The 27869-nt window shown below is 59.1% G+C and overlaps 1 protein-coding gene across 3 annotated transcripts in view; it reads left to right on the forward strand.

Moving 5' to 3' along the window:
- RNF144A (ring finger protein 144A) overlaps positions 1–27176 on the forward strand; it is a 69553-nt gene extending 42377 nt beyond the window's left edge. For all 3 annotated transcript variants that reach the window (XM_037048673.1, XM_037048674.1, XM_037048672.1), the window contains exons 2-8: positions 6740–6885; positions 12179–12283; positions 12398–12458; positions 17875–18082; positions 20016–20163; positions 22405–22494; positions 26949–27176. In XM_037048673.1, the coding sequence (XP_036904568.1) occupies positions 6751–6885; positions 12179–12283; positions 12398–12458; positions 17875–18082; positions 20016–20163; positions 22405–22494; positions 26949–27080 (879 nt within the window). In that variant the 5' untranslated portion in view covers positions 6740–6750 and the 3' untranslated portion in view covers positions 27081–27176. The remainder of the gene's footprint in view (positions 1–6739; positions 6886–12178; positions 12284–12397; positions 12459–17874; positions 18083–20015; positions 20164–22404; positions 22495–26948) is intronic.
- Positions 27177–27869: the final 693 nt, after the last annotated feature.

Below are 27869 nucleotides of genomic sequence, written 5' to 3' on the forward strand. Positions count from 1 at the left end.
AGAGTCTGGTGTTGCCGTGGGCAGTGAGCTAGATATTAATAAAGGAAAGAGAGCGAAGGGAATTAGATGTTGAGCTTTAATAAACTGGGGACAGGAGCCTGGCACTTCCCCAGGAAGCTGTAGCTTCACACCCAGGGGGCCACAGCCCTGGGCTGCTCCGAGGGGCTCAGTGCTCCTCCTCCCCTCCCCCTCCAGGACGGGACTGTTGGGGGTGTGGGGGAGGAGCTGGACACAGAGGCCTGTCAGTCTAGCGAGGGGGTGGGCCCACCAAAAACCTGCTAAAGCTGGGGAAGCTGATTGGTGGTTTTGAAAAAGCACCTGATCCATCCCGAACCCATGTTAATATAATCCCAGGGGAACAAAGAAGCTTTCTCTCTCTGTCTCTCTCTCTCTCTCTCTCTCTCTCTCTCGCTCACGACCTGCACTCACCCCCATGTGTTCGAGCGTTCTCTCTCACCCAGGAGCACGTGACCGTGTGGGTCTACCAACTCCCAGGGCCCTCGGCAGACGGCGTGGGCTCCAGAGGGCTGAGCGATCGTTCACATGGAGCAGAAACTCTGGACATTGGCTTTTGTCTCAGCCTCGCTGAGGACACGGTGGACTTTTTCCACGGTGGGACAGACGGAGATGGGACATTGGGAACACAGGGGCGGATGTCCATCCTAATGAGCTGTCTTGCCCCACCACCATCTCCCGTGCACGGAGGGGAGCCTGGGCTTCATTGACCCCTCCAGCCTTGAAATGTGGCGGCTGTGTGTGTGTGGATGTTAAAGCCCCCCTCACTGGCAGCCAAGCACTGTGTTTCTGTGGGCAAACGGGAGCTGAAATAATCGGCCCTTTGTGTCTTCCTCTGCGTTTCATTCCCAGACAATGGGGGTCAGAGCGCCAGGCTAGCCCAGGCTATCTGGGGAGCCGAGTGTCGTGTGGGAGCTGTGGACTGGCTATAGCTGGTTTTATCGGGTCTCCAGGGAAGGACCGAGCTCTGCGGTGGCCACTGTTCCCCAAGACAAGCCTCGGGAGAAGCAGAAGCGTCCAGAAGCGAGCGTGCAGGCCTGCTGACCCAGAGCCCAGGAGGCAGCATCACAAGGCCTTAGCCCTGGCCTACTGGGAAGTTTCTCTGAGGCCATTTCCGTGGGTGGTTGTCAGGTCCTCGTGGGCTGCCCTTTTCGGTGACACTCCCAGCAGCAGCAGGAGCCTTGAGTTACCTTCGTGTCCTCTCCCCAGGCCAGACTTCTCTAGCAAGGGACATGACCCTCGGAGCTTCGACGGGGCGGGGCCTGGGCTGGGCCTGCTCCTGGGAGGCCGCTGCTCCCTCCAAGTGTCTCCCGCCCACCCCAGGGGTTTGGGTCCCATGGCTGACGCCGTGCTCCCCGGTCAGGACGCCCCCATGGCGGGACTCCTCCCTCACCTGGGCAGGTGAGTGGAGGGTCCTGAAGCCCTCGGCGGCGTTTCTGTGGGCTTACTGGGCTTTAAATGAAGTGATTTTTAGAAATGAACTCTGTATTTTAGGGTCCTTTAGAATCAGTCTCTCCAGAGCCAGTGTTAGACGTACATGAGGAGGGTGACGCGCAGTTCCCACAGAGGGAGTTTCGGGGCCACGCGACAATGAGGGGCGTGCCCTTCCCACCTGCCCCCTGCTCCTTGCCCCCAGACGCAGACGGCCCCCGCACCGTGGACGCGCCCAGCACCAGGGAGTGGACGCCTCGGACCCCAGCGCACACTTGTTCCTGCGGATGCCCCCACAAGGAGACATCCCTCGCCCCCTAAGCCCACCGTCGTCTGTCTCTGTCACTCAGGCTACGGAGATGACGCCCCACACCCTGGGGACGTAACTACAGGAATTCACTTCCTCACAGTCCTGGAGGCTGGCGGGGCAGCGTAGGGTGGCACCGCGGGGTGGTTTTTGTGAGAGTGTGTTTTGTGGTTCAGAGGTCGGGGCCTTCCCCACTGAGTCTGTGTGTGTGTGTGTGTGTGTGTGTGTGTGTGTGTGTGTGTGAGAGAGAGAGAGAGAGAGAGGCCTCTTCAGCAGGCCTGGGTCCTGTTAGACTAAAGCCTTGCCCTTGTGACCTCCTGTGACCCTGATCACCTCCTAAAGTCACTGAGGGTGAGGGCTGCAACAAGGGGATTCAGTCCCCAGGACTCCCATCGGGGCTCGCTCTTCGCGCCGATCGTTCTGAGGGTTCGGTCAGGCGTGTAATGGTGGGCACGCAGCACTGTGCACCACACAGAGGAGCTTCACCGCCCTGAACGCCCCCGTGCACTGCCGGTTTGTCCCTCCCTCCCTGCTGTCTCCACGGCTTTGCCGTAGACACAGAACCACACAAGCTAGAGTCTTTCACCATTGGCTTATTTCAGGCAGTCACAGACATTGAAGGTCCCTGGGTGTCTTTTCATGGCTGGAGGGCCCATTTCCTTTAAGCACTGAGTGCTACCCACTGTCTGGAGGCCCCTTGGGACATTCATGGTCATCTGCTGATGAGTGTCTTGGCTGCTTCAGAGCTTTGGAGGTCCGAATGAATGAAGCTGCAGGGGCCAGGCGTGCTCAGGGTTTGTGTGGGCGTGCGTGGGTGCCGGGCGGCACGGTTGCAGTCAGGTTTCACCACTGAGCTGCGGACAGTGTGTCCTCCGCAGGAGCTGGCTGCCGGCTCCTTCCCTGCGTGGCTGAGGGGGCCCCTCCGCAGCGAACGTGCCGCTCCGCTGCTGTTCTCCGTCTCCAGCGGCTGCATCGTCAGCCCACAGCTCCGGATGATGGAGTCGGAGATAGAGCCATGGCTTCCAGCCACGGCCCACAGGGAGTCACTGAGTCGGGCCCGGCAGGCGGAGGCGGAGGCCAGGTCAGTGTCTCCTGTGTCTGCGTTCTCAACGAGGGGGGGGACCGGAGGGGCCTGCAGCGTGGCTCACGGAGGGGCCCCGGGCTCTGCATGCAGACTGCTGGCTAGTCGCCCGCTCTGTGCCTGTTTCCTCGTTGGTAAAACCGGTCTGATAGCTCACTATGAACGTGCAGATGGGTGATGTAATGCGTGGAAGTGATCACCTCGTGCCTGGTGGACAGCAAGCAGTCATGCTGTGTGTGTATAAATCCAGCTCCTCAAGTTGGGGCCACACACTGACTCGCACAGGGGGCTGATTGGAAGCCACACCCACCCCCGGTCGTGAAAAGCAACGAGTCAGAGTTAATACGCGGGTTAATACGCAGAGTCCGCCCAGTGCCTGGGAGACGCAGGCTGCAGAGCTGTGTCTGGGGGCGATGTGTCTGTGGCGGCTGAGCCCCGTGCGCTTTGGCAGCGTGGAGCTGGGCGGGGTGTACTCTGGGCGGGGGGAGATGGAGACCAGTGGTTGTCAGATGGCGTTGTGGCTGAAGCACCCTGCAAGACAGGAGCAAACGCAGACTGTGCGTCCCCCCCAACTCCTGTCCGGGGTTCTGATTTAGTAGGCGTGTGCCAGCATGTCACCGCCACACTGGGGCTGCTGTTTTGGGGGAGCACATGCCGGGGACCACTGACCGACCTCCTGTCGCAGAGACTTGGGCACGAGGGCCTCTGAGGGAGCGGGAAGACTTTTCCGAGCACCAAGGACTATTACTGGGTGTGGGGGGTTTGGACATGGGGCAAGGGGGGGCTGGGGCTTGGGCTGGGGAGCAAACCTGGGTGATGCTCAGCTGGCTTTCAGAGAGCAGGGGCATTTTGGAGAAGGTCCTGGAGGGATGGCTCAGTCGCTTTGTCGGCCTTTCTTTTCTTTGGAGTCATGAAGGAGAGAGGAGGGGAACCCACCCAAGCCCACAGCCCTGCACCCCGGGGACCAGATGGGTCTGGCCAGGGAGTCACGTCTGCCTTGTATGAATCAGCGGGCTGCCCCCCCGCCACGGGCTGCTCTCACTCCTGGCTCTTTCTCCGAGTCCACACACCTCTCCCGTCCCAACGCACAGTGCTCTGCACCCCCCCAGCCCTAGCTGAATAAGCCGCTCGCCTCGTAAACATTTTGAATTGCTTAGATTGAATAATACTTATAATTGACCAGATGTGCTTAAAATAGTGGGTTGTTTCATGTGACTTGACATTTGCATTAAGAAAACAAAGGCTGCCTTTCTCTTGCGTTGTGATTCTCTTAGCAAATTCCTGTTCCCAGTCCGCAGCTGTGCGGAGCTCGCCCGGCCGCATTCCGTCTGTCCTGTGTGGGGGGTGGTCCATGAGGGGCTTAAACAGCATGCACTATTTTTTGGTAAAATATGACCTGTTGTTGCCAGTGTTTGAGTACGATTTTGAGCTCACCTCGGAGGGGATCTGCCCAGGAGGGGGAAGGTTACAGGGAAGTTGGGGTCTGACGCCCCTGGAGAGAAACTCACAGCTGGCCTCAGGGGTGAGGGGCTGCTGGGACATGTGCCAAGGGCAGTGGGAAGCCACCCGGTTTCCAGGGTGAGTGGAAACCAAGAAAGGAAACGAGAGGTCAAGTCTGCAGTCCGGGCCAAGGGTCACGCCTTTCGGGGAGGCTGTAAACAGGAAAAGGGGCCGAGCTGAGATGCTGGGAGGGGTGGGAGCTGCCCTGGGAGGGAGGATGGGGCAGGACCCTGGTGGAGAGAGACAGGCAGTGGCTCAGGGGTGGCACTCATGGTGGGTGGGCTTCACGGACCCCCTACGGAAGGGGCGAGCCCTAGTTTCTGCCCTTCCGAAATGCGTCTGGGGGCAGTGTCCTGACCTGGACCCCACTGCCCGGTGGAGGGTAAAGTGCCAGGCTCCAGGAGGCTGTTTTTGCTTCCTCCAGAGAGCATGGCCATCAGCTTCAAAAACCGAGTTTATCCTGGCGTCCCTGCTCTCCTCGGTCCTTGTCAGCTCGCGTCCCAGGCCTTAGTCCCGACACGTAACAGTGGCTGGCCCCTTCCAAGCTGCTCATAGGTCCCAGGGATGTTGAGCGTGTTCTCGTTCACCGTAAGTGCACATGGGGGCCGGCGCCAGGCGGATGAGTTTTTACTCACTCGTAGAGGTTACGTAATTTCTCCAAAGTCCCACGCCAAGTGGCCGTGCAAGGGTTTGAACGCAGGTCTGGGTGGTCCCGGAGTGCGATCTCTTGGCCTACAGGCATCGCTCCTGGGGCCTCAGGGGCCTGACCCCAGGACTGTTCAATGGACGCGGCAGCCCGCCTCCCCCCAGTTCTCAGGGGGACGCCGGTGAGCAGCCGCTGCCCTCTAGGGGCCACTTCCAGTCCTGCGTGTTTTCCGAAGCCAGCGATCGGGAAGCTGCCTTGCTTCAGGTGCAGGTGACACCCTTCTTAGGGCTAGCTCCCTTTGCTAACCAAAGGTAAATGTCACCCAGACCCCTCACAGCGTCGTCCCCCCATATTTCAAAACCACAACGAAACAAAAGCCATAATTGTCGCTCTGTACACCGAGCCTTAAGAGATGTCACTGAAACCAAATGACTAAGGATTAAAACAGAAAAAAGATGCATCCGGAGGGCCCCTGTGGGTTGCCTAAACGAACAGGAATCACCAGAACGGACCCAAGGTGTGGAGGGGCGAAGCCAGTGAAATGCAGTCAGGCAGGTGAGATGTGTTGACCCTGTGCCCCAGGCACCCCCAGATCACAGAGTGCCCCCCCCACCCCCGGGTCAGCCTAGTGTTTGTTGTTGTTGGGCCAAATAATGAGGCTTGTTTAAATAGTCTGGAAGGTTCCCACCAATGCGAACTTCGCCTGAAGCCCGGTCAAAGAGCTGCTTGCTGACAACAGGAAGTGCGCTGACCTTGGACTGAGTTGCCCAGGCAGGGACCCACCTGTGGGGCCGGACGGCGGGGGCAGCCGAGCCCGGGCTCCATTCTGTCCCTGATCTGCTGGGGACCGGATTACAGTTACACTTTTTTGTCCGACTGTCAGAGGCCAGCCGCCTGAGAGGGGTGGGCATAGACCCCGACACCCACCTTCCCTGGAGCTTGCAGGAGCATGGTTGTGTGGGGGAAATGCTGGGATTTGGAGGGGGCTGTTGCTCCCGGGAGGGGGCGCAGACAGGGGAGTCCGCAGACCCCCCCACGCTCGCTCCCTCCCTCTGTTCCAGTGTCATCTCTCCCCTGGCGTAGCCTTCCTCCCCCGCTGGCCCCCCCGGGGGACTGTGTGTCCTTGGGTCAGGGAGGACAAGCACAGACGGTTTGCTCTCGAGAGCCCTCTTGTTGCACCAGCGGCCTGCAAGCCGCCCAAACTGCTTGGCCTCGCTGGGTTGTCTAGCTCAGCTTCCCCACACCACTCTCCCAGGGGGTTGCCTTCTGACTCCCCGGTCTCCCCCAGTGGAGACGGGGCTGCACCACCCACCGCCAGTCCCGGCCCGAACACTGGCCTCCACCTTGCCGGGGTTCGCCGACGGACCCAGCTGGAGGCCAGCCTGGTCCCCCCCACATCGGCTCTAACAACAGCTCTTGTCCGCAGCTGCCAAGGTTTTGCTCTCCTGGGCCCGGTGCTTGGCGAGTGGGAGCCGGCCTCCTCAGGGTCCTCAGAGGGGTGGAGGGGAGGGTGGAGACTGGGTAACACCTTTTGAAATTTGGAGATCACAGTCCATGTGGGGAAGGAGTCACCCATAGACCCAGGCCAGGGGACTCTGGCTAAGACTTCTCGGAGGACCCCAGTGAGTCCCCGAAACCCCTGGCCCAGCTGCAGCCGCTCGGTCCCACCCCACCTCCTGCAGCAGGCAGCAGCCCCGACTGCCCCAGTTCCCAGGGAAGAGCGAGCGTCTGTCCCACTGCCCGACTTCTCTCGTTGCAGGCTGCCCGGCCATGACCACGGCGTGGTACCGGCCCACGTGGGACCTGGCCCTGGACCCGCTGGTGTCCTGCAAGCTGTGTCTCGGCGAGTACCCGCTGGAGCAGATGACAACCCTCGCCCAGTGCCGCTGCACCTTCTGCACTATGGTGGGTGTCTCGGGGGCGGGGGGCGGGGGGGAACTCCGGCTGGGGGCGGGGCTGCGCTCTCGCGTTTACAGACCCCGAGCCAGCCTGCGACCTCGCTTTTGCAGGCAGCAGGTCTCCCTTCCAGGCTTTCCTGTGGTGATCGATGGCAGGGCTTCCCTGGGTCACACACACCCTTCCCCCAGCCCCGGTGCAGAGGCTGTGGGTCCCACAGACCCCTCGGAGCTGGGGGGCGATGCAGCGTAGCTGCCGCAGCCCGCACGGCCTGCTGTCCAGAGAGGGGGGCCCAGCCACACCTCCGGTAGCAGCCCAGTGCGGGGGTCATAACAGCACTGGCCCAGTGAGGAGGCGCTGCTGGGCTATCCAGCCGCACTGTAGGCTTGCCCTGGTCTGCAGCTAACCTACAATGTGCACCTCCTGCCGTCACAGTCGGGTTTTCTTACAAGGGAGCCTTGGCCAGGGCCCCATGATCTGCTGGTGACAGTTGCAGGGACTTGTTCTGTTGGGCCAACTCCGACCCTGTGCCGACTCAGAGAGGGAAAAGGAGGGGGTCGGGTTCCTTTTCAGTTCAGTTTATTGAAGTTTTCTTTCCATTCAAGGAATGTTTAAAAAATGCAAAAAAGAACCACTTTTTAAAAAATATATTTTATTTGTTTTTAGAGAGAGGAAGGGAGAGGAGAGGGAAAGAGGAAGAGAAACCTGGATGTGTGGGTGTCTCTCGTGCACCCCCTACTGGGGACCTGGCCCACAACCCAGGCACTGACTGGGAATGGAACCGGTGACCTTTTGCTTCACAGGCCAGTGCTCAATGCATTGAGCCACACCAGCCAGGGGGAACCGCTTTCTTTAAACTTAAAAATGCCAAAATGTCACTGTTGTGACCAGGCCGGCCGCCTGTGTGGGCATGTGGACCTGTGCGTTACGACCATCTGTCTTCCTGCCGTCTGCATGAGACGTGCTCTTCACTGGCACCCGCGTCACAGAACTCATTCCTTGTGTTTCATGGTCTCCTTGGGACATCAGCCCATTCAGTGTCATCATCTCTGTTGACAAACAAGGAGATGGGGCTTTGGGACCTTTCACGTCTCCGCGTTCTGCCTGTGCCCGGCTCGGCGTTCTGCGGGGCAGAATCCTGGCCCCCACGCCCCTGCTCTCGTGAGAGCCGACCAGTGATGCTCCCTGGATCCCGAGGTGCAGTGGACAGGCTGAGGAGCGTCCCCGCCTTAGGGCCCGGGGAGGGACTTCCCCTGCAGCACAGGACAGGCTTGGCGGGTTTGGGAGCTGAGGAGGGCTGGGAGGAGAGAGCGGCAGCGGCCAGCACAGGAGGGTGAGGCCAGCCGGTGGCGCGGGTCTGCGGGTGAAAGAATCAGCTTCATGCACATGCCTGCCCCCCCCCGCCCCCGTGGAGGCCAGCCCCCCTGCCCCCCCCCCGTCCTGGTGCCCTCATACAGTCCGCTGCCGGGCAGACACCTGCCGTCCTGGCGGGCGGGCCTGGGGTGCCCTGGCTTTGACTTCTTCCCCTGGACGAGCCCACTCGCCCAGCCTTTTTACGGGGGCCTTCACTTTTTGGTGTCGTTTTAGCTTTCCGTTTGTAGGAAGTAGTAGTAAAAATAAATAAGCAACTATAATTCAGATCAAGTGCTTAATTTGAAGCTGGGCTGTGAAAGGAGAAAAGGAGCACTGTTTCCTCAGAGAGAGGCTTCCGGGCAACAGCAGGCCCGCTGTGATGTTTCTAAGACCGTTTATGAAAAGTTACAACGTTGCAGGCCGAGCGGGCTCTTCCTGCAGCTCCGGGCGGGGAGGGAGGCACCTGTGTGCTGCCTGCCTGGGAGGAAGGGGCCTGCACTGCAGGGCTCTCGCTCCCTGCACTGCAATTGCATAATTACCTATTCGAGGCCCTTCAGTAAACGCTTGCCACAGACTCCAGGAAGGGCGGAGGGCTGCTGTGAGGCCATTTCCATCTGCCCCCGTAGGTCAAGGGCTGAGGGCCTCCTGCATCATATGTCCTAGGCCCCAGCCTGTCCCTCCTAGGGAAGGACCCTAGGGACCCACGCTCTCCGTTCAGAGCCCTTGGCCTCTGCATCCCAAAGCCGACCTCCCAGCCCCTTCCCAGAGGCTCCGTAGTGAGGGCCTGTAGCAGTGAGGGCCTGGAACCTGCCCCCCACACCCCCCGCCCACCAGCAAGATACCCAAAGGGGCATGCGTGTTGGTCTCCCGAGCCCCTTCTGATTCTTGAGACGTAAAACAAACAGCCTGTTTGGTCCATTTGCTGGTGCCATGGCCACTCCCGCGAGCCTCTTGCTCCGTTTGGTGGGCGAGGGGTTAAGGGGCACTTTGACAGTTGATGGCCGACATCTGTGACTGAGAGGACGGGGAGGATGCCGGGCACTCATTTTCACAGAAGTTTCTGGTAGCCCGTTTCTTTCTACTCCTTTCCAGACGCCCTTTGACTGCGAGATCGGAAGACGTAGCTGGGGCGTCCTGGCCCACTTTCTCTCTGGGGGAGACTGGGCTCGTTTTCCCCGCTGCCCGGTAAACGGTCGGATCCTCCCAGTGTAGAGTCGTTCTGTAACCGGTGTCGGCACCTTCTGGTGGCACCGCATGCTCGCCTCCCGGTGGCTCTCAGCCAGACTCGCTGCCTGCCCCACGCACGTGCTGGCATGGCGACCTCACATGGTGACACGTAGGCTCATCTTGCCTCCTGGGCTCTCGCCTCCACCAGCGCGATCGCTGTCTGTTATTCTGGGAGGGTAAACGCCCGTCGGGACGCACCTTTCTGCAGCGTTCTGCACGTGGCCCCCAGACACCCAGTGTAGACAAACTGAATTACAGGAAGCAGAACAAGGATCTTGTTGCCGAGCTTTCTATCTTTATTTCTGTTGTTTGCCTGTGACAGTAAGAAACAGGTCACACAGACAGACAGACAGACCACAAACTCATCAGTCACACTCGGTGAGCCTGCGCCCGTCCTGGGCATGGGGCCAGGTGGACAGGTCCCCCTACCTTGTCATGGAGAGAACCGTGACTCCCCACCTTGTTGTGGGGAGACCCGAGGCACAGACCCGCCCAGGACCGCCGGGGCCTCTGTCCAGAAGGACAAGGGCTCCATGTGTCTGCCAAGCTCCAGAGACCATGGCCTCGATCTTTCTTTCCTCGTGTTGCACGAGGCCACAAGTAGGACATTTCCATGACCTCCCCCCCAGCCAATGAACCCCTGGTGCAGGGGCTCAGCATGGTGTCCCCATGCAGGTCACCCGGTGCTGCCAGAGGGGGCGCAGGCCCGATGGAGGCTCCGCGTGACCCCCTCCTGCTCCCCTTCTTCCCTGAGACCTGGGGTTGGTTTCCATGCACTTCCCTCTGACGCACCACCGCCTTCTCCTGCCCCAGAGAGGCCCCAGACGGGGCTCTCGGCCGCCTTCCTCGGCCTCGCTCCTCTGGGCTCTCTTCACGGTTCTTGAGTTGGCGAAGTGTAGGTGATCTGAGGACAGTCTCAGTTCAGGGGCCCTGCCGTCCCCAGACCTCTGGCCGGTCAACGGAATGGGATGCCAGGCAGGGGCCTCCGTCATACACGCCGCCACCGCCATGGGTGTGTGAGGTCACAGCACTCTGTTCAGTGCCCCTGAGCAGAGCTCTGGGAATTTAATTTAAGCTCTCTTATTTCTGTATTTCAATACAGAAATAATAATTTCTATATTTCAATACAGAAATAATAATTTCTATATTTCAATACAGAAATAATAATTTCTATATTGAACAGGTGCTACTGTATTTTGCCATGTATAATGTGCACCCACCCAAGTGTTTGGCCCAAACTTGCAGGAAGAAAATCTTTCATTTTAATTTTTTTAAATGAAAGTTTTATTTATTTTTAGAGAAGGGGAAAGGAAGAAGAAAGAGAGGGAAAGAAACATCAGTGTGTGGTTGCCTCTTGCGTGCCCCCTCTACTTAATTCAATTTTTAATTTATTTACATTTAGATACCTGTTTTTTGTATTATGTAGGAATTTTGGTATTTATTTGAGGGATGTTTGAACATGCTATGGTACAAGAAATTTTATGTAACAAGCAATTACAACATGTAAGAACAGACACAAAGTATTTCAGGTACTGTCCATGTATAATGCACACCCTTATTTTTCCCTAAAAAATTTGGGGGTAAAAGTGTGCATTATATATGGCAAAATACAGGGTAATTCTCCAAGCCATTTCTCTGGCATAAAGTTCTCACACTCTGCTGTGAATTAAATCACCCAAACTGCAGGTGGGGGAGGGAGGCTGAGAGACAGAGAGACTGGCTTGTTCCCGCCTGCAGCCCCTCCCAGCAGAGGCAGGACCCCCCCACCCCACCCCGGTCCAGCGCCCCCTGGGGCGTTCCTGTGATGCCAGGAATGGATTATGCATTTGGGACGCTTGGGAAACAGCTGCAGGCACTTCCTGCTGAGTTGCTCTGACAGTGCGATTACAACAGTGTGGGTGTTACCCCAGGAGAGCTCCTGGGGCTCCGGTCAGAGGTGGATTTGGGGGGTGCTGGGGAGGGAGATCCTTCATGCCAGTGACCCAGCTTCCTGTGCCCCGTGGGTTCCCAGAGTTTGTATCTCAGCCCCTTTGTGGGGCGAGCTCACCTGGGGAGGGCCGTGTCTTCCCTTCCGACTGTGAGCTCGAATGCAGACACTTCTCCGGGAGCCTGGGCTCTAAGACTGGCGGGCTGTGGTGCAGGAGGGATTGGGTAAGGGGCCTTGTTATCTCTGCTGGGAGATCAGCCTCCCTCTGTCACTGCTCTCAGCCTGGGGGCTGGAGTCATGCGCTGTGGTGAGGAGTCCCAGCCAGTGAGGGGCCCCTGCAGGCGGCTCCCAGCAGGGCTCGAGGCTGGGAGCACCCAGACTGGTTGGGCCCTGGCTCTCTGGCTGAGCTGGAAACTCCGTTTTCACCTCTGACCAAGGGAAGGGTCACCCCGTTCCTGTCGCAGTGGACAGTAGCGTGCACTTGAGCAGGATGACCTCCGGCCCTCCCTCCCCAGTGGTCCCCTTGCTGGCAGACTTTGGGCCTTGTCCCCACTGGGGTTGTGAGCGGAGATCCCGCCCAGCCCGAGTTCTGTGCACCAGAATGTGGTCCCTGGCTCAGAGGGTCACCCCGTCAGTACAGGTGTGCGAATTAAACCTCCAATTGGATGGTAGCTCCGGGCTGCACGGTGAAGACGCCAACCTGTACTGGACCAACGTGCTTGAGGGGTTGTTTCTGCTTCTGCCTTTTAATGCATCACTGCACGTTGCAGACACCGCTCTCTTTTTTGTTTTCAGTGCCTGAAACAGTACGTGGAGCTCTTGATCAAAGAAGGACTGGAAACCGCCATCAGCTGCCCGGATGCGGCCTGCCCCAAGCAGGGCCACCTGCAGGAGAGCGAGGCACGTGCCCGGGACAGCGCATCCTGCGACCAGGGGGGCGTGGGTACCGTTTCTGCCAGGCTTGCATCGAGTCCCTGCTTGTTATGGGTCTTGTTTCTGTCTTTCCTCCCTTAGATCGAGTGCATGGTTGCGGCTGAAATTATGCAAAGATATAAAAAGCTACAGTTTGAACGAGGTAGGTGCCCAGCCTGTTTGCCAGTTACAGATCACGTGACAGAATCCAGGCAGCTGGTGGGAGTGTTTTCAGGGGAGAGGAGGGGGCACCGTTTGGCTATAGCGGTCTGAATTCTCTGAAAAGCCAGCTCAGGATCAGGAGGCCTTTGTCAGGGACCTGGGTGTAGCGGGACCGTCCCCGAAACCAGGGGTACAGGGATGTGTCCTCATGGGGGAGATTTAAAGAGATGCGTTTGGCCTCAGCGCAGCAGTTTGAGGGCTAAACTCTCAGACCTGCACGGAGTTTAAGAGACTCTGAGGCCTGGTGGGAGGCCTGGAGCCGAGCCCGGAGAAACGGGTGTGCACCCTGCCACGGCCCCCAGGCGAAGCCAGACCTTTCCCTGCTGGGTCTCCTGCCAAACTGGCCTCCGGGGGGCGGTGTTATCTCAGTAATTTACACAACTTTGTCCTTACTGCAAACTGACACCCCGAGGCTAACTGACTCACCCCATTCCCATCTACTGTGGTTGGCTGGGCAGGGTGGGGTGAGAGCTCATACCTCCCACCCCCGCCTTGCACAGCCCTCCAGGCTGGAGCCCCGTCTGCCTAGGCCCTGGGGTTCCCCAGCACCTGGGTGGGTGGCGTGGAGCAAGGTGTGAAGCGTGCGCAGGGCAGCTGTGACATAATCACAACATCTCTGTGGCGACACCGCAAAGCCTGACAACGTCTGCAGGGCCCGTCTTTACCTCTGTCCTCTGCTGGCACCAGGGCCACACCACGGTGTTTCCAGAGTCTGTGGATCCCCTCTGGCCTCGCTTATAGATTTGCAACCAGGGCCTAGGGCTCCTGTGGAGGACACACACACGTGCAGGTGAAACTTCAGATGAACAGGCCAGATTCTGAGGTTTCCAGCTCGGGGGGTGCAGAAGGGCGGGCGTCAGAGGCTCCCTTCTGAGATGCAGCCCCGGCTCCAGTTTCCACGCAAACCACCCACGTGGGGGTGAGTGAGGGGTCGACCGAGGAGGGGGTCAGGGGCTTCCTGTTGAGCTAAATGTGGAAAATTTCCATGTGTGTATGTGCTTTTGTAAAGAAATGCTAGAGACACTTCCTCTTGAGGATTACTTCTCAGGAAAAAAGCAATGAGCAGCCAACTTAAGAAAACAGAAAACAACGTTTTTGATGACGTTACAATTTCTTTTCCAGAGCTTGTTTATTTAAATGGCATCCATCATTTGGTTTTGACTGTTTATTTCTTAAATGTAATGGCACACGGTACACAAATCAGTCTGAGCAGCTCTAAAATTGATGAATTTGGGTTTCTGAGACTTTCAGGCCCTTCGGTAAACATTTTCCTGAGAGAATCTCAACAGAAAGTGGTGGTTTTTTGGGGTTGTAGGAGAGTGAACTTTTGGTGACATTGAATTTAATTTAAAAATGCAGCTGGGTAAATATTTCCGCCCCATTTTGACTCTGATTTCTTCAGTACCTTGGCTTTGTCCAAAAAAAGGTTTTTTTCTTGCATAAAAATGAAGCCAACTTGACTTAGGTTCAAAAATACACTGTCAAACCTATTACTGTAAAATGTTTTGCCACATGAAAAGCCAGAGCAAATGGACTCACACTTAATATGACTAAAGACTTGTCTGCAGGTTCAAATGTCAGAGGTGAAACACAGCGACAGTTTATGGCTGTCGTCCGGCGGGTTCCGAGATCGGGTTGGAAAACACGGGTGGGCTTGTGCCATCCCTTTGAAATGCCCAGGAAGAAAATTCAGACAGTCCCAGGGTTTTCTGAAAATGCTCGTTTCTCCTCCACACACCCCATGGCTGGTGTCCCCCCAAACCCCGTCCCCGGGTGGTGCAGAACGTCTGAGCTGACGGAAAAGCCTCGACTTCGACGTGAGTTCTCCACTCTTCCAGGCAGGCCTTTGGCGAGCAGGCAGCCGGCAGGCACGTGAGGGCCGCTTCTCTCTCGGAGCCCCTGCCTGCCCGCCCGACTGGAGGGCCCCAGAGACTAGCTGGGGACGGCTTTCGGAGGGGAGTTGCCCCGCCCTCTCTGGGTGCCCCCTGTGGTGTACACAGGGGGGTCCCACTCCCATGGGGGCACCGGCCCTACCGGGTCGCAAGGCGTTCATGCCGTGCCCATCTCTCCAGAAGCCCCTGGTGCCCAGAGACTGGCCCTGGCTCCCTGGGGGCCTCACCCCTCAGCCAGCGCCACCGCCATCGGCTGAGGCCAAAGGCAGGCCTTGGTGCGGTTTCATGTGTTCGAAGGACAGGGAAGCTCAGAGATGAAACAGCTTTTCCGGCCCGACCGGAGCCAGGGCTCCATCAGTGACGCTGCCTCCTGGCGGGACGGGGCCTGCAGCCTCCGGGTGGCAGCCAGCGCACAGGCTCTAAGGCTCCATACCGGCCTCAGGGGCCGGGGCGGGGTGGGGGCGCGAGACTGGGCACGTGCCCGTCACAGCGACTTCTCAAGGGAAGACCGGGCTTAGAAAAGGCAAACACCTTTTAAAAAAAGTCTTGGGCTTTTATACAGGTAAAGCTTTCAGGAACCTGCTGCAGTAAGCTATTACTAAAGTATCTTTGGGAATTGGGAGTTCTGATTGGTTTCTTCCAGTGTGCCAGAAAATGTCCCGCTCGCCTTGTTTGAAACTGTATTATGTACACTTTCTTCTATAGGAATATTAGACCCTTATAATGTGACGTCCTGGTGGATTTAAAGTCTATTATTAGATACGCATGTGTGTATGGGTGGGGCAGAGGCGGGGTCGCAGGGGTGAGTCTGTCCGACACTGTCTTATTCTTGTACTCTTGTTATTCCTTATTGTTCTACTTTCCATACATACAAGTATAAACCCACTTCGGCCCCAGCTGGAGAGAAAGGCCCTCTGGTGTTGCCCAGGGTGGATTTCCTTTCTTTGAGGAAAATTTTTTAAGATTTTATTTATTTTTAGAGAGAAGGCAAGGGAGAAAGAGAGGGAGAGAAACATTCATGTGTGGTTGCCTCTTGTGCGCCCCCTCCTGGGGACCTGGCCTGCAACCCAGGCACGTGCCCAGACTGGGAGTCAAACCGAGATCCTTGGGTTTGAACCTGGCACTCAATCCACTAAGCACACCAGCCAGGGTGGATGTCCTTACGGACCTGGCACACCCGACTGGCGGTACTCCGAGTCGGGATGCTGATGCGGAATTCACTGAAGTCCAAGGGGGGAGAGGAAAGCCCCGGGTCATGTGCACAGGGGCCCCCGTGCCCCAACGTCTGCTTACAGCTGTCGGCGGAGCGGACAGGGCCTTTGCCCTGCGCCTCTCCCACAGGAGTCTCTGCCCGTGGGACAGGCAGTGCCACACGCCACAGCTCCACGAGGACAGAAGTTGAGTCGTTACCGTGGAAACCGTAACTGAGTCCCCTCTGCCCTGCACGCCATACTATGACTGGCCTCTCCTGAGAGCGGGCAACGGCTACCCCTCTGTGCAAGGGGGCGTGGAGAGACAGCACAGGGCTCGGGAGCCAGGCCCCTTGCCGAGGTCACCAGGAGGGTCTCAGCGTGGGCTCCCAGGTCAACCAGCACTGACAGTGGTCGGAGCCAGGTTGGAATTCTCTCCACGTGCCGCCTGGACTTGGGCACGCAGCACCCACAGCCTGCAGGGCCCTTCCTGGGTGCGTGCACCCCGTGGCCCCGTCAGGCAGAGCAGGGAAGATGGGGGGCTGTGTAGGGAAGTCCTCAAGATGAATCGGAGAAGGGAGGGACGGGACTCTGATTCCCGAGGAGGATGTGGGTGTCTCCCCTACACCGAGATGCTCCCGGCACTCCCCGAAGCCCCCAGCACCCAGCCCGGGCAGGGCAGCCCTCCCTCCTGTCGCCTGTCCCCTCAGCTCAGGCCGGCAGCAGGGAGCCACCCGCCGTGTGCATGGTTCTCGGGAGGCAGAGCTGCATTTTCCCACAGGCCTCCTCCTGGGGTCTGACAGCCAGACCAGTCTTAGGAAAGCAGATGTCGAAACTGGGGGCAGCTAATAACGGGCAGCTGTGCCTCGTGGACTCACTGTGGGGGTGTATTGGCTTTACGTTCTCACGATGCAGGTCGATGGAAGAGAAGCACGTGTCCCTGGACTCCAGAGTTTATGTTCTCAGGTTGTTCTAATATCCTGTCAGGCCTACCCGCTTGGAAGTTTCATGCCATCGGCTGATACTCTCAGTGAAAAAGGCAGAGCGGGGAGTTAGGTCAGGAGTTGGTCAGCCAAGACCAGGGGGCCAAGTGCACCCGGACCCTGGCCCGGCATTGTCAATAAAGTTTTATTGGCACACCCACTTAGGGATCACCGTGGCCGCCTCTGTGCTGCCACAGCAGAGCCGAGCATGGGACCGAGTCCGAATGGCCCTCCCAGGCTGGGATGCTCACCGCCCGCCCTTTGCAGGAAGGGTTTGCCATCAGCCCCTGCAGTGGACGGTGAGATTGGTCCGAGCTTTTCCTAGATGGCTGACTCTGGCTTCCCCACTGAACTGGGGGACGTGTCGAACGCGCATGTCCTGTGGCAGCCCACTGGGTGGGGCCACCTCCTGCCCCAGCCCTCTCAGGGCCCCAGTGAGGACAGATCCCCTTTTAGATGTGGAGGAGGGGGCCTGCCCCGCCTGCCAGCCGGCCCATGGCCCATAAGCACAGCCTTTCATCCAAGTCTCCCAGCAAAGTTCAGTCGTCTCGGGTTCCCTCCCTAGAGCCACCCTGCTGAGGAGCGTGGACACCCGTGGCCCACTTGCAGGCCCTGCAAACGGCCCGGACGCTTTGGCGGGACACCAGCCATATTCCGAGATCTCCTGTCACCGCCCCCTCCACTGCCCCTCACCGAGAATTCAGAGTCACACCGCACAAGGGCTGAATGAAGTGCAAAACCAGGCTCACAGGGAGGGCGGCCAGGGACCCGCTGTGTGGAGGCATGCCGGCACTGTGAGCAAGGATGCGGAGAAATAGCAGCACCGTATCCTGTTTTCCAAACCTACTCCCTGACTCCTTTCATCAAATTTGGCTCCTTAGCAGCTTGACCTCCATGGGATGCAAGACCCCAGCATCCCCCTACACCGCAGTTAGCTCGAGGCTGAGGTGTGCCGTGGGAGGGAGGCAGCCCCAGGGGGACAGGCCATCGGACGTCTGCGGAGGGTCTGCTGTGCATCTCGCTCTGGGCCAGGCCTCGAGGCCACCCGGCTGATGCACAGGCCAGCCTCAGCTATCTGCGTCCTGGGGGAGGTGGTGTGCGGGCTCTCGGAGGGTCAGCGGGGGCATCCTGAGGGGACCCCGGGGGGGTCTGGAGCAGAGTCGGAGGCAGGGATGCCTGGAGAGGAGGAGAAAGCCATGTGGGTGCCTCCTGATGACCGTGCTGACTGGGTGCCCTTCTCTGAGACCGGTCCCTCTCCAGATCTGACCTGTCCCTCTTGTCCCCTGTGCCAGAGGTGCTCCTGGACCCCTGTCGGACGTGGTGCCCAGCGTCCACCTGCCAGGCTGTGTGCCAGCTCCAGGAGATGGGACTGCAGACACCTCAGCTGGTGCAGTGCAAAGCCTGTGACACAGAGTTCTGCTCTGCCTGCAAGGCCAGCTGGCACCCCGGCCAGGGCTGCCCCGAGTCCGTGCCGGTCACCTTTCTCCCCGGGGAGACCAGGTAGGCTCAGTGCACAGGGTGGAGGGGCAGGGCTTGGAGGATGGGGGCGGGGGCTTCCTCTCCCCCGGTGCCACGGGGCAGACAAGGCTGCACCCAGATCAGCCCCCTCTGCTGAGTCTCGTTCACACCTGGGGTGGATGGTTTGTTTTTGGCTTAATTCTGAGGACTATTTGTGGGCAGGGTGCTGTGCAGGGCCCTGGAGACGTGAAGGGGTCTGGGAGCCAGCCTGCACTCTGTCTGCCTAGAAGGACAGACATGTGGACAGTCAGTTCCTGTGTGGGGTTCTGTGCCCTGAGATTTTCCCAAGACTCCACTGTGGAAGGGGACCTGAAACGGGTTGCAGGAGCCAGGCGCCGTGGGTGGGAGGTGGCCCCAAATATCAGAAGGATCCCGACAACAGGTCCCTGGGCCTGTGGTCCCCCAGGGACCACATCCGCGAGATGCCGAGCCTGTCAGGAGAACCCTGTCAGTCGCTACTGTGTTCCTGCCCCCTGTCCCCTCCCAGTTACACAGCTGGTGCCCCGGTGGGCACTGCACACCATCTCCTGCACCTTGAAATTTCGTGGGTTGAACCATAGGGAAGTGATGCCACTCGCCTTTTCTCATCCTGAAAGGCCGCAGTGGCCTGTGGTTCCATCAGGAGTTGGCTTTGCACTTGCCAGGACCACATTTCTAACAGACAGACCCTCACCATCCACCCCCAGGGGTGGTCGCCAGCTGGGCCCCATTTCCCTCCCCTCCCCCCAGTCCGCTGCCCCCGCCCCTACTCCCCACAGCCCGGCCTGCACAGAGACACCCCTGCTCTGTCCCAAACACACACTGGCACTTGTGCCTGGCATGCCTGGCGCTGCCTCCTCCTGTCCCTGGGACTCCTTGCCACCCCGAAGCCTGGCTCAGGTGCCCGCCTTTGTTCAGCTCCTTGGTCCCCGGGGGGGCCGCCGCCCCCGCCCCCCCTGTTCCCCCATGGGGGCCGGTCTGACGCAGCGCAGCCGTCTTGTGTCCAGTCCCTCTGTTCGCGTGGCTGGTCCTTCTGGACGCCGTGGCCGCCCCGGTTCGACCTTTGTCACCCCAGGTCTTGGCCTGGGGAGGGGCGCTACCCTGGGCTGCCGCAGTCCTCAGCCCCCCGCCTGTGTCCCCGGTCCTGAGGCCCAGGGCCCGGTGACACTTCTGACCAACAGCGCGCTCAGCTCTTCGCCCATCACACAGTCTGTTTTCGCAAAACCCAGTCTCCCCTCCGCCCGCGTTACCGAGCGGGACCTGGGCGGCTCCCGAGTCTTTCAGACACCGAGGCGTGTGGACGGCGGCAGTGCCCTCAGAGTCCCACCTGCCCCCGTAACCTTTACTGTCGCCATGTTTCAAGTGTAATTCGAGGGCCAGAAAGTTCCGGAAAAGCACTGTTCATACCAGCTAAGTGCCTGCATGCCGGAAGGCCCCAGAGCTTCCAGGGTTTACCTGATTCTGTCCGAAACGCTGTCCCTAATGTGGCCTCTGTCCCCGGCATTTCCCCGGCTGGGAGACAGGCCATGAGGACCAGGGAGAGCCAACGAGGCTGCCCCTGTGTTTCTGTGGCATTTTTCTGAGAGTGTATGAAAATGCTCAGCCCTTCGGAAACTATAAACACACGCGGATCAGGACCCAGGCTCTGGCCGTGACCCCGTTACTCAGATTCCTGCGTTCCCAGCCATTTGCCCTGGGTTACTTTGCTCGTTGGTACTTCTCTCTAAAGTGGCACATGTGCAGCTGTTGCTCTCTGTCCCCCAAACTGAAGGGGCCAGTCCGCAGTTCCGGTGGCGGTTCTCTGGAGTTCTCGTCTCTTTGGCTTTTTCTCGTTTGATAACGAGCGTCCCCGGCTCCTGGGGAGGCGGGCCCACAGTCCCTGGATGGTGGACAGCCCCGGGTCCGCGGGCGACGCCTGACAGACCGTGTCCCGCAGCTCGGCCTTCAGACCCGAGGAGGATGACGCGCCCATCAAACGCTGCCCCAAGTGCAAGGTCTACATAGAGCGGGACGAAGGCTGCGCCCAGATGATGTGCAAGAGCTGCAAGCACGCCTTCTGCTGGTACTGCCTCGAGTCCCTGGACGTGAGTACCGCGGGGCCGAGGGCGGGGCTTCGGGGGCAGGGCAGCAGCTCGGGCTAGCCCTTGCCTAGGAGCCGGGAAGGCTCCCTGGGACCCACACACCAGAGTCTGTGTGGGTGATGTGTATGGTTACGTACAGGCATGTACATCCTGTGCGTGGATAGCATGCATACTTACACGCACATAGGTAGTCCATGTGTGTACAGTCTCCCGAGTCTCACACATACAAGGAATATGTATGAGTTTGCATTTTGCTGTGTTCCAATGCTTTTCAACGCCACCGTCATTTACACATTGTAAAGGCCTCCGACAGAGTGTCCGGAGGGAGAAGAAAGGTCCTATTTAAACGCATGTTCACCCTGCTCGGGAGGCATGTCCCGTGTCCCCGGCTCTGCTGCCAGGGAGGCTGGCGGAGTCTAGACACGGGGGAGCCCCAGGGAGAGGAGCCCCTAACCCTGGGAGTGGCGGTCCTGTGCAGCGGGCTGCTGGCCGATGGGTGTGAAGCTCGCTGGCAGCCCTGGGGAGGAGCAGGGACTGGTCCGGGATGGTTGGGGCCTGGTGGCAGCGAGGTGACAGCAGACAGTGTTTGTTCACCAGGCAGAGAGAACAGATCGCAATGAGGAGGGACAAAGAGTACGGGGCCTGAGCTTGGCCAGACTGTGAACTTGGGACCATGACGAGGGTCTCTGTGCTGAGCTGAGAGGGGTGGCCTCTAGCACGGGGACCCTGCCTCCCAAGCCCTGGCCCAACCGTGGGAGGTGGTGAGCTGGGCCCGCCCTGGGCCCAGGAATCAGCATTTTCCATCAGCCGCCCAGCTGACCCACATGAGGTCGATTTGTCTGCACTGGGTCGTGCCACGTGGTTCGGTGTGTGTTGTGGAAAACAAGTTCAAAAACCGTTTGGGAGCCTGCGGTGTAGGACTTCGCCATGGGCAGTCTGGGAAGAGGAGCGACACTCGGGGACGTGGGTCTGGGCGGCGTGCCTGGCCGACCTCAGTAGGAAGGAAGGCGCACTTGCGATTTCTCACAGTGGACGGAAGTGCTCGGCCACAGCCTCACAGAAGACGGGGGTCCTGCTGGGGGAGGTGTGCATCTGTCTGTGCCCACGCTGCCCTTCTCCTGGGGGGCAGGGGTGAGGGCGCAGGCCCGTGGCAGCTGCTGGGTCTCCCGACCTCCCCCCACGGCTTCCCCCTCCCCCCGGGGAAATCAGGGTAATGACGCAGCACCTCGAGTGTGGGTGCCAGGCGGTGACCTGTACTGACCAGCAAACTCAGGCCGGAGGCGTTCCCAGGAGGAGAGGGGGCTCCCAGCAGAGCCAACTGTGGGGCCGAGGGCTCACTGTCCCCACAGACGCACCGGGCCCCATGCCGGTCCCTCTGCTCTCCAAAAGAGGCTGTTGGCACCCTCGTTAGAGAACACACAGCCACCAGCCCCCTCTCTGCTGTCTACGGAGCTGTTTCTGTTGTGGACCATTGGGGGAAATGGCAGCTTCTGTTCACATCGGAGCAGAGGTCGTGTCTAGAAACCCCCCTGCACTCTCAGCCGGGGCTTGTTGAGGTTTGGGGCGCCAAGCACGGGGCCGGGGTCCTAGGGAACAGACCAGAGTCCGTGAGGGGAGCCTGACAGTAAGTCTGGGAGAGGCCGAGGGAAGGTGGTTGGGGTCCAGCTGGGCGGTGAGCGCCTGGAGGGAAGGGAGGCAGGAGGGAAGGGAGGCAGGCAGCGTAGTTTTTCCTTCTTCCTGAGCATCAGCAGGAGTGACTGCCCCCTACTGGACAGTCGGAGGCATTGCAGAGGCTGGTTCTCGGCCAGTTCTCAGAGGCGAGAACGTGGGTGGTCCTCTCACCAGGCAGGGGGGTGGCCAGAGAGAAAGGAAACCTTCGCCTCCCTACCCCCTGCCCAGGATAATCCTGCCTGGGGGAGAGGAAGACCCAAACCCTGAGGGATCTTCAGGGGGACCCCGAAGGACAACGCCCTACCAGGGCCTGGAGCGGCCTGGGTATGGCAGGAGCTTCTCTGTACTTGATCGACGCCCGGCATCTTAGGATTCTCTCCTTCCAAAATCTAGAAGGCCACTGAGCTCAGAGCCGCCAGCTTCGGGGGAGGTTGAAATCTGGGACAGCAGCCTGGGGTGGCGTTTGCTCGCCCCCCCCGCTGTCACCCCTGCCTCTCGAGTCCCCGTCAACCCCATCGACCTTGGGAACTTGGCCCAGACGCTGGCACTAACTTGCTCTCTCTCGCCTCCCAGGACGACTTCCTCCTGATCCACTATGATAAGGGACCCTGCCGGGACAAGCTGGGCCACTCCAGGGCTTCTGTCATCTGGCATCGGACACAGGTAGGGCCCAGCCACCTGGCCTTGGGTCCAGGGAAGGGCACGTGTGTGCAGGGGTGTGAGCACGTGTGAGCACCTGTGAGGGTGGCTTCCAGAACACCCGCCAGTTCCGTGGAGAAACGGAGCTGGGACACGCGGTTCCCGGTCTCAGGTGAGGCTCTGGCGGCCGGGACCAGAGCAGAGCTCAGAGAACACGGGTCTCGGGCCTGAGGGCACTCCCGGCTCTCACCCGAGGTCCCGGCCACAGCTCACACACAGCCCTTGGGGATGGAGCCCCTGCAGAGGCCCTGAGGGGAGCAACCCCGTCTCCCATAGAAGCAGGTCCTGTGTGCCTGTGGAGGCCCCAGGGGGCCTGTCGCTAACACGGGTTCCTGCTTTCCACACACCTGTGTTCCCTGCTGGGTGTGGGGGGTGGGGTGGGCTCAGGGAGGGCTGCCTGGCGACGGTGGCACAGGCTGGAAGCACTGGAAACCGCGGACTCCTGTGCTTGAAGTGGCGACTCGGGAGGTGTGTGGACTGCAGCTCAGCCAAGCTGTGCCGGAGAATCAGAACCAAGGGACCCGACGGGAAGTGGCCCTCGGTCCGCAGAGCTGACTGGGGCTCTCCTTCCCTGTCGTCCTCACCCCAGCACTGTCCAGCACGGGTCACATATGCTGCCCCCCCGCCCCCCGCACAGGCACGGAGGGGCCCATGGCTTACACGTCTGCCCATGGCGTCGGGTCACAAGCTCCCTCTGAGCCCTGAGCCCCCCAGTGTGTTGGGGCTGCAGTCAGCCACCCGCCGCCCGGTGTGCGGTTTGTGGATTCACGAGGTCCCTGTCCCCAGCTGTGCCTGCTGTCAGCTGTGATGCCAGGTGACACGGCTCTGAGGGGTGTCAGAGGACTTCAGCGCCCTCCCGTGCCCCGTGCTGTTTTAGCAAGCAGCTGTCAGTGCTTCCCCGGGGAGTGGAAGTGTCCCCCGCCACGTGCCTTGTACCGAGGGCGCTTTCAAACGGACTTCTCTGGCGAGAACATCATGCTGGCAAGAGAAAAGAGAAGTTTTCCGTCTTTGTCACACAAGGGTTCTGTGTTCTTTTATTTTGTGCCAGGCGGTGTGACTCGCCCTCGGGGTAGCAGGTCTCTGGCTGAGACGGAGCTGCAGGGACCCATTGTGAGAAGTGGTGGGCAGGAGTGGGGGCCCCGAGGGGCCTACGGAGACAGGTCTCACTCCCGACTCCCGGCCGTCCCTGCCATCCTGGACGCTGCCACGGGGCCCCTTACCTGCCCTCCACTCACCCCCTGCAAACAGCCTCTGAGAAGTGGCCGCCCACCGTTTCCAGGGCTGTTCCGCAGAAATCAGCCGTCCTGTGTGAGAGACAGAAGGCACGCTTCTCTCTCGCTGGGGTCCTGCTGCTTCCGCAGGGAGCCACCCCCTGACCTGGGGGAGTCCTGCCCACTGGTCTCCCTGCTCCTCTGAGCAGGGAGCAGATGGCTCTTAACCATGGGCTGCCACACGGTCAAGGGGGTGATGGGAGTTTGCTCCAGAAGTTTGTGATGAGCTGTGTCTGCCACCCCCCGCCCCAAAACGGGAGGGCCCCCTCCTTGAGGGCAGACACAGATGCCGTTCTCCCATCCTGTGGAATTCAGACATCGCCCAGACCTGTGGGTAAAAAACTGGTGACCTTGCTTATTAAGTGGTGTGCACAATCAGACGAGGCAGATGGAGATGGAGATTACCTGGCCAGGCGTTTGGCTGCCATTTGGGCACATTTTTTGAGTCCCGGGCTCTTTTGGGACTAACAGGAGTGGAGAGGGCTCAAGGGCGCCCTCTGGAGGAGTAACGCCTCCCTGGGTATTCTTGTGGTGTCCGAGATGGCTGTGTGCTTGTGGTTTTGACGAAGCATGGTGTGAATTCACCGCGTGTAATTCCCCTGCCGGTGTTCAGATCAAGGGGCTCGGCCAGCTGGGCGAACACCGGGCTCTCAGCATCAGCACAATGCGATTTACTGATGCGGCGTCATGTATGCGCACGCGTGTGGGCGCTGGTTTCGGGCAGAAATCTGAGCCCAGGAGCATGGGGTCTGTCCAGAAGGCACCCAGCCATGTGCTGTGAGAAGATCCAAGGTACAGGAAACACTGTACACAGAACAACGAGGTCTCATCCCCCCTCAAAGCAGGCCCCTTGGGACCTCACACAGTTCCCCCAGTCGCCTACAGCTGCCCTGTTGTAATTTCCTGAATCTAACCGATGGTCTGAAATCTCTTCCCTTTCAAAGGGGATTTTAGTTTGGGGATGGTGCGGACTCCGACCAGCGGGGTCCGTGTGTCGTGGCTGTGATGAACACATTCACACGGACTGCAGAAGTCCCGTGGAGAAGAGGGACAGCGTGGCCGCTCTCTGAGTGAGAGAGGGCCCCGGCCTCTGCCTGGACGGGCTTTTGTTGCTCTTCTGGGCACATTCCATCAAGGACGGTCCTCATTTACTGTGCACAGGGAAAGCTGTTGCTGACTACTTCTTACAGATAACAAAGAAAAGAATGTTTCGAATGCAAGGGGGAAAGCGGTCGAACTGGTTACACTCAGTCCTTGGGAGGATTAGCACAGACATTAGGAAGTTACTTTAAATATAGGCAGCAAACCTTTTCTGCCTCAATTCAGAGTGAGGGAGTTTTAGCAAAAGCAAGTCACGTAGCAGCCTAGGTGCAATGCAGGCCTGGTTCCCTACGGGAAAGCCGATCTGTGGGCCTGGCTCCTGTGTGCCACCTTGCGCCTGTTGCTTTTCCGAACCGGGGGCTGGGCTACATTCGCCACTGCCACACGGACTGGTTCCCCCATATTGGGAAAAGCCAGAAGTCGCAAGGCGCCAAATCTGGCCTATAGGGGGGCTGAGTCACCTGGGTGATTTGATGTTTTGCCAAAAAAACTCTGCATAAGACATGATGTATGAACAGGCATGTTGTTGTGATGAAGCTGCCAGTCACTTGTTGCCAGTAGCTGTGGCCTCTGAATGGTCTGAATAGTTTCCGTGGAGAAATGTTCAAGCTTCACGAAAAATTGGATGCAGATTTGTTGCTCCACTCGCTCGGTCATTTTGAATGTGACGGTCACACAGTGCACACGCTCACTGAGTGGCATCTACCGCCCCCGCTGACCAGTGCAGTGAGGTCATCCTTGCTCACACGTGTGCGTTCCAGTCCCCTCTCCTTGGCTGCCAGGTTACATGAATTTGTGCAGATCATTCTCGTTACATTAACAATGGCTGGACTTTTTCCAGATCTCGTATTTTCCTTCACACGTCTGGGATGCTTTGCATGCTACAGTGTTTCAGAGCTTTTAGCAGTCCTTAGCGATCTTTTACCTCATTTGTTTATTTTGGAATTGAGAAAATGGTGTTATAATTAAGGCCCGGAGAGCAGTGAAGACCCGAGGCAGGATTAGAACCCAGGGCTACACATTTGTGTAACAATCCCTCTGAGCACTAGGCGGGGCTGCAACCCCATCTTCAGGTCTCCGTCCTGGGCCCTGAGCTGCCTGGGAGGCAGGAGCGCAGCCCAAAGCGGCTTCCTGCTCCTCTGACCAGCCTCCCCGCCCAATTTGCAGGACGCCATGTCCACATTGGAGGCTTACTTCTCTCAGCACTTACTCCCACCTAGGGGTGAACATGTGTCCAAACAAAATAACCCAAAACACAAAAGTAAAGCATGTGTGTTAAAACAAGGTAACACGCGGGTCTGGCCATCCCCGACGCTCCTGTTCTCCTTCACGGAGCGCCCCAGCCCAGCCCTCCTTGTCCACCAGCCACCTCCTCTCTTTACCGTCGGGGCCACCTCCCTGAGAAAACCTTCTCTTCCCCACGCCCCCTCCACACCCAGAACCCGATGGAAGGACTTCTTCCCTGCATTGTTAGAGTTGATTACACGGTGGTCTCTTTCCACCAGGCTGGCTGCTTCTTGGGGGCCAAGGTCGTACGTGTTTCTGTATCTGCAACACCCAGGACAGCATCTAGCTCAGGAGGGGCTGCTGGGGCAACTGGGTGTGTAAATGGGTGGGTGTTGGGGTGCTCAGATGGAGAGAGGGAGGGGAAGAGAAGTGAAAATAATGAAAGAAAAGGAGAAATGGGAAGAGGAGTGAGGGGAAGAAAGTGAAGGGGAGGAAATAGGGGCGGATGATGGATGGATGAATGGATGGACGGATGGAAGGATGATACACAGATGGATGACTAGGGGATGAATGAATGGGTGGGTGGGTGGAAAGGTGGGTGAGTGATGGACAGATGGATGGATGGATGAAAGGGTGGAAGGATGGATGAAGGACTGTATGGTTGGATGTTGCGTGAATAATGGATGGATGGACGGATGGGTAGGAGGATGAGGTGTAAGTGGATGAGGGATGGATGGGACAGCTGCGTGGTTCATACTTCAGCTGTGGCACCTACAGACCAGCCACCTTATCCTCTGCTCCCGTGTCTCCGTCCTGCAGGTTGTGGGCATCTTTGCCGGATTTGGGCTCCTGCTCCTGGTGGCCTCGCCGCTCCTGCTCCTGGCCACCCCATTTGTGCTTTGCTGCAGATGCAAGTGCAGCAAAGGTGACGACGACCCCTCGCCCACCTAGAGGAAGGTGTGGCGCTGGCACGGGACCCCTGCCTCCAGGAAGTGTGGTGCCCCCCTCCCACCGCCCCCCCCCCCAGTAAACATCGTTCTTGCCTTATGTGCCCCATTGAGCTTCACAGTGTTGCACTGGACGCCGTGGTTTCAGGGACCAATGTCAGAACTCTTGCCGAGGCCCCAGTGCCGTCGCCAGGGCTGGCAGGCAGAGGGTGCATCCCGGCAGAACCTGGCTCCGCAGACTTGACCCAGGAGGTGCTGCAGGAAGCACACGGGCATCTTTCTCCCCGTGGTGACCGACTAGGAGTGTCCAGCGGGTGCACAAGAGACCTTCTCGGGCACGTTGTCCCGCCCTCTGCCTCCAGGTGGCGCCATGTTGCCAAGAGAAATCTTGGCAGGGTGGCCACTGGCGTCAGACAGACTGTGGTGACTCTGGCTTGAGAAAAGCCCTGTTTGAGACAACTGTTTTCATTACTGATGGCATTTAGTAACATCCTCTTCAGAAGGCGGAGTAGTGGAAAATCAACAAGGTGCGCCCACGCCATCCTATGCCTTTCTCATGATGTGAGACATGCATGTTCGGAAGCTGGGCTGAAGGAGCCTGGGAGGGAGGGCCGGGGCGCCTCGGTGTGTCCCCCCCCCCCCCGCCCCGCCGGGAACTTGTTCTGCGTTTCTTCGGAAGCTCGGCTGTGTTGGAAGGGCCCTCGGCCGCCATCGGCTTGCCTTTCCTTTCTTCGCTCTCTGCCCAGCCAGTTCGCCGTCATCGGCTTATTTCTTCTCACCCGGCCATCGGCAG

Source organism: Sturnira hondurensis, unplaced genomic scaffold (genome assembly GCF_014824575.4).
Source record: "Sturnira hondurensis isolate 20B ecotype Veracruz unplaced genomic scaffold, ASM1482457v3 Scaffold0006413, whole genome shotgun sequence".
Lineage (NCBI taxonomy): Eukaryota > Metazoa > Chordata > Mammalia > Chiroptera > Phyllostomidae > Sturnira > Sturnira hondurensis.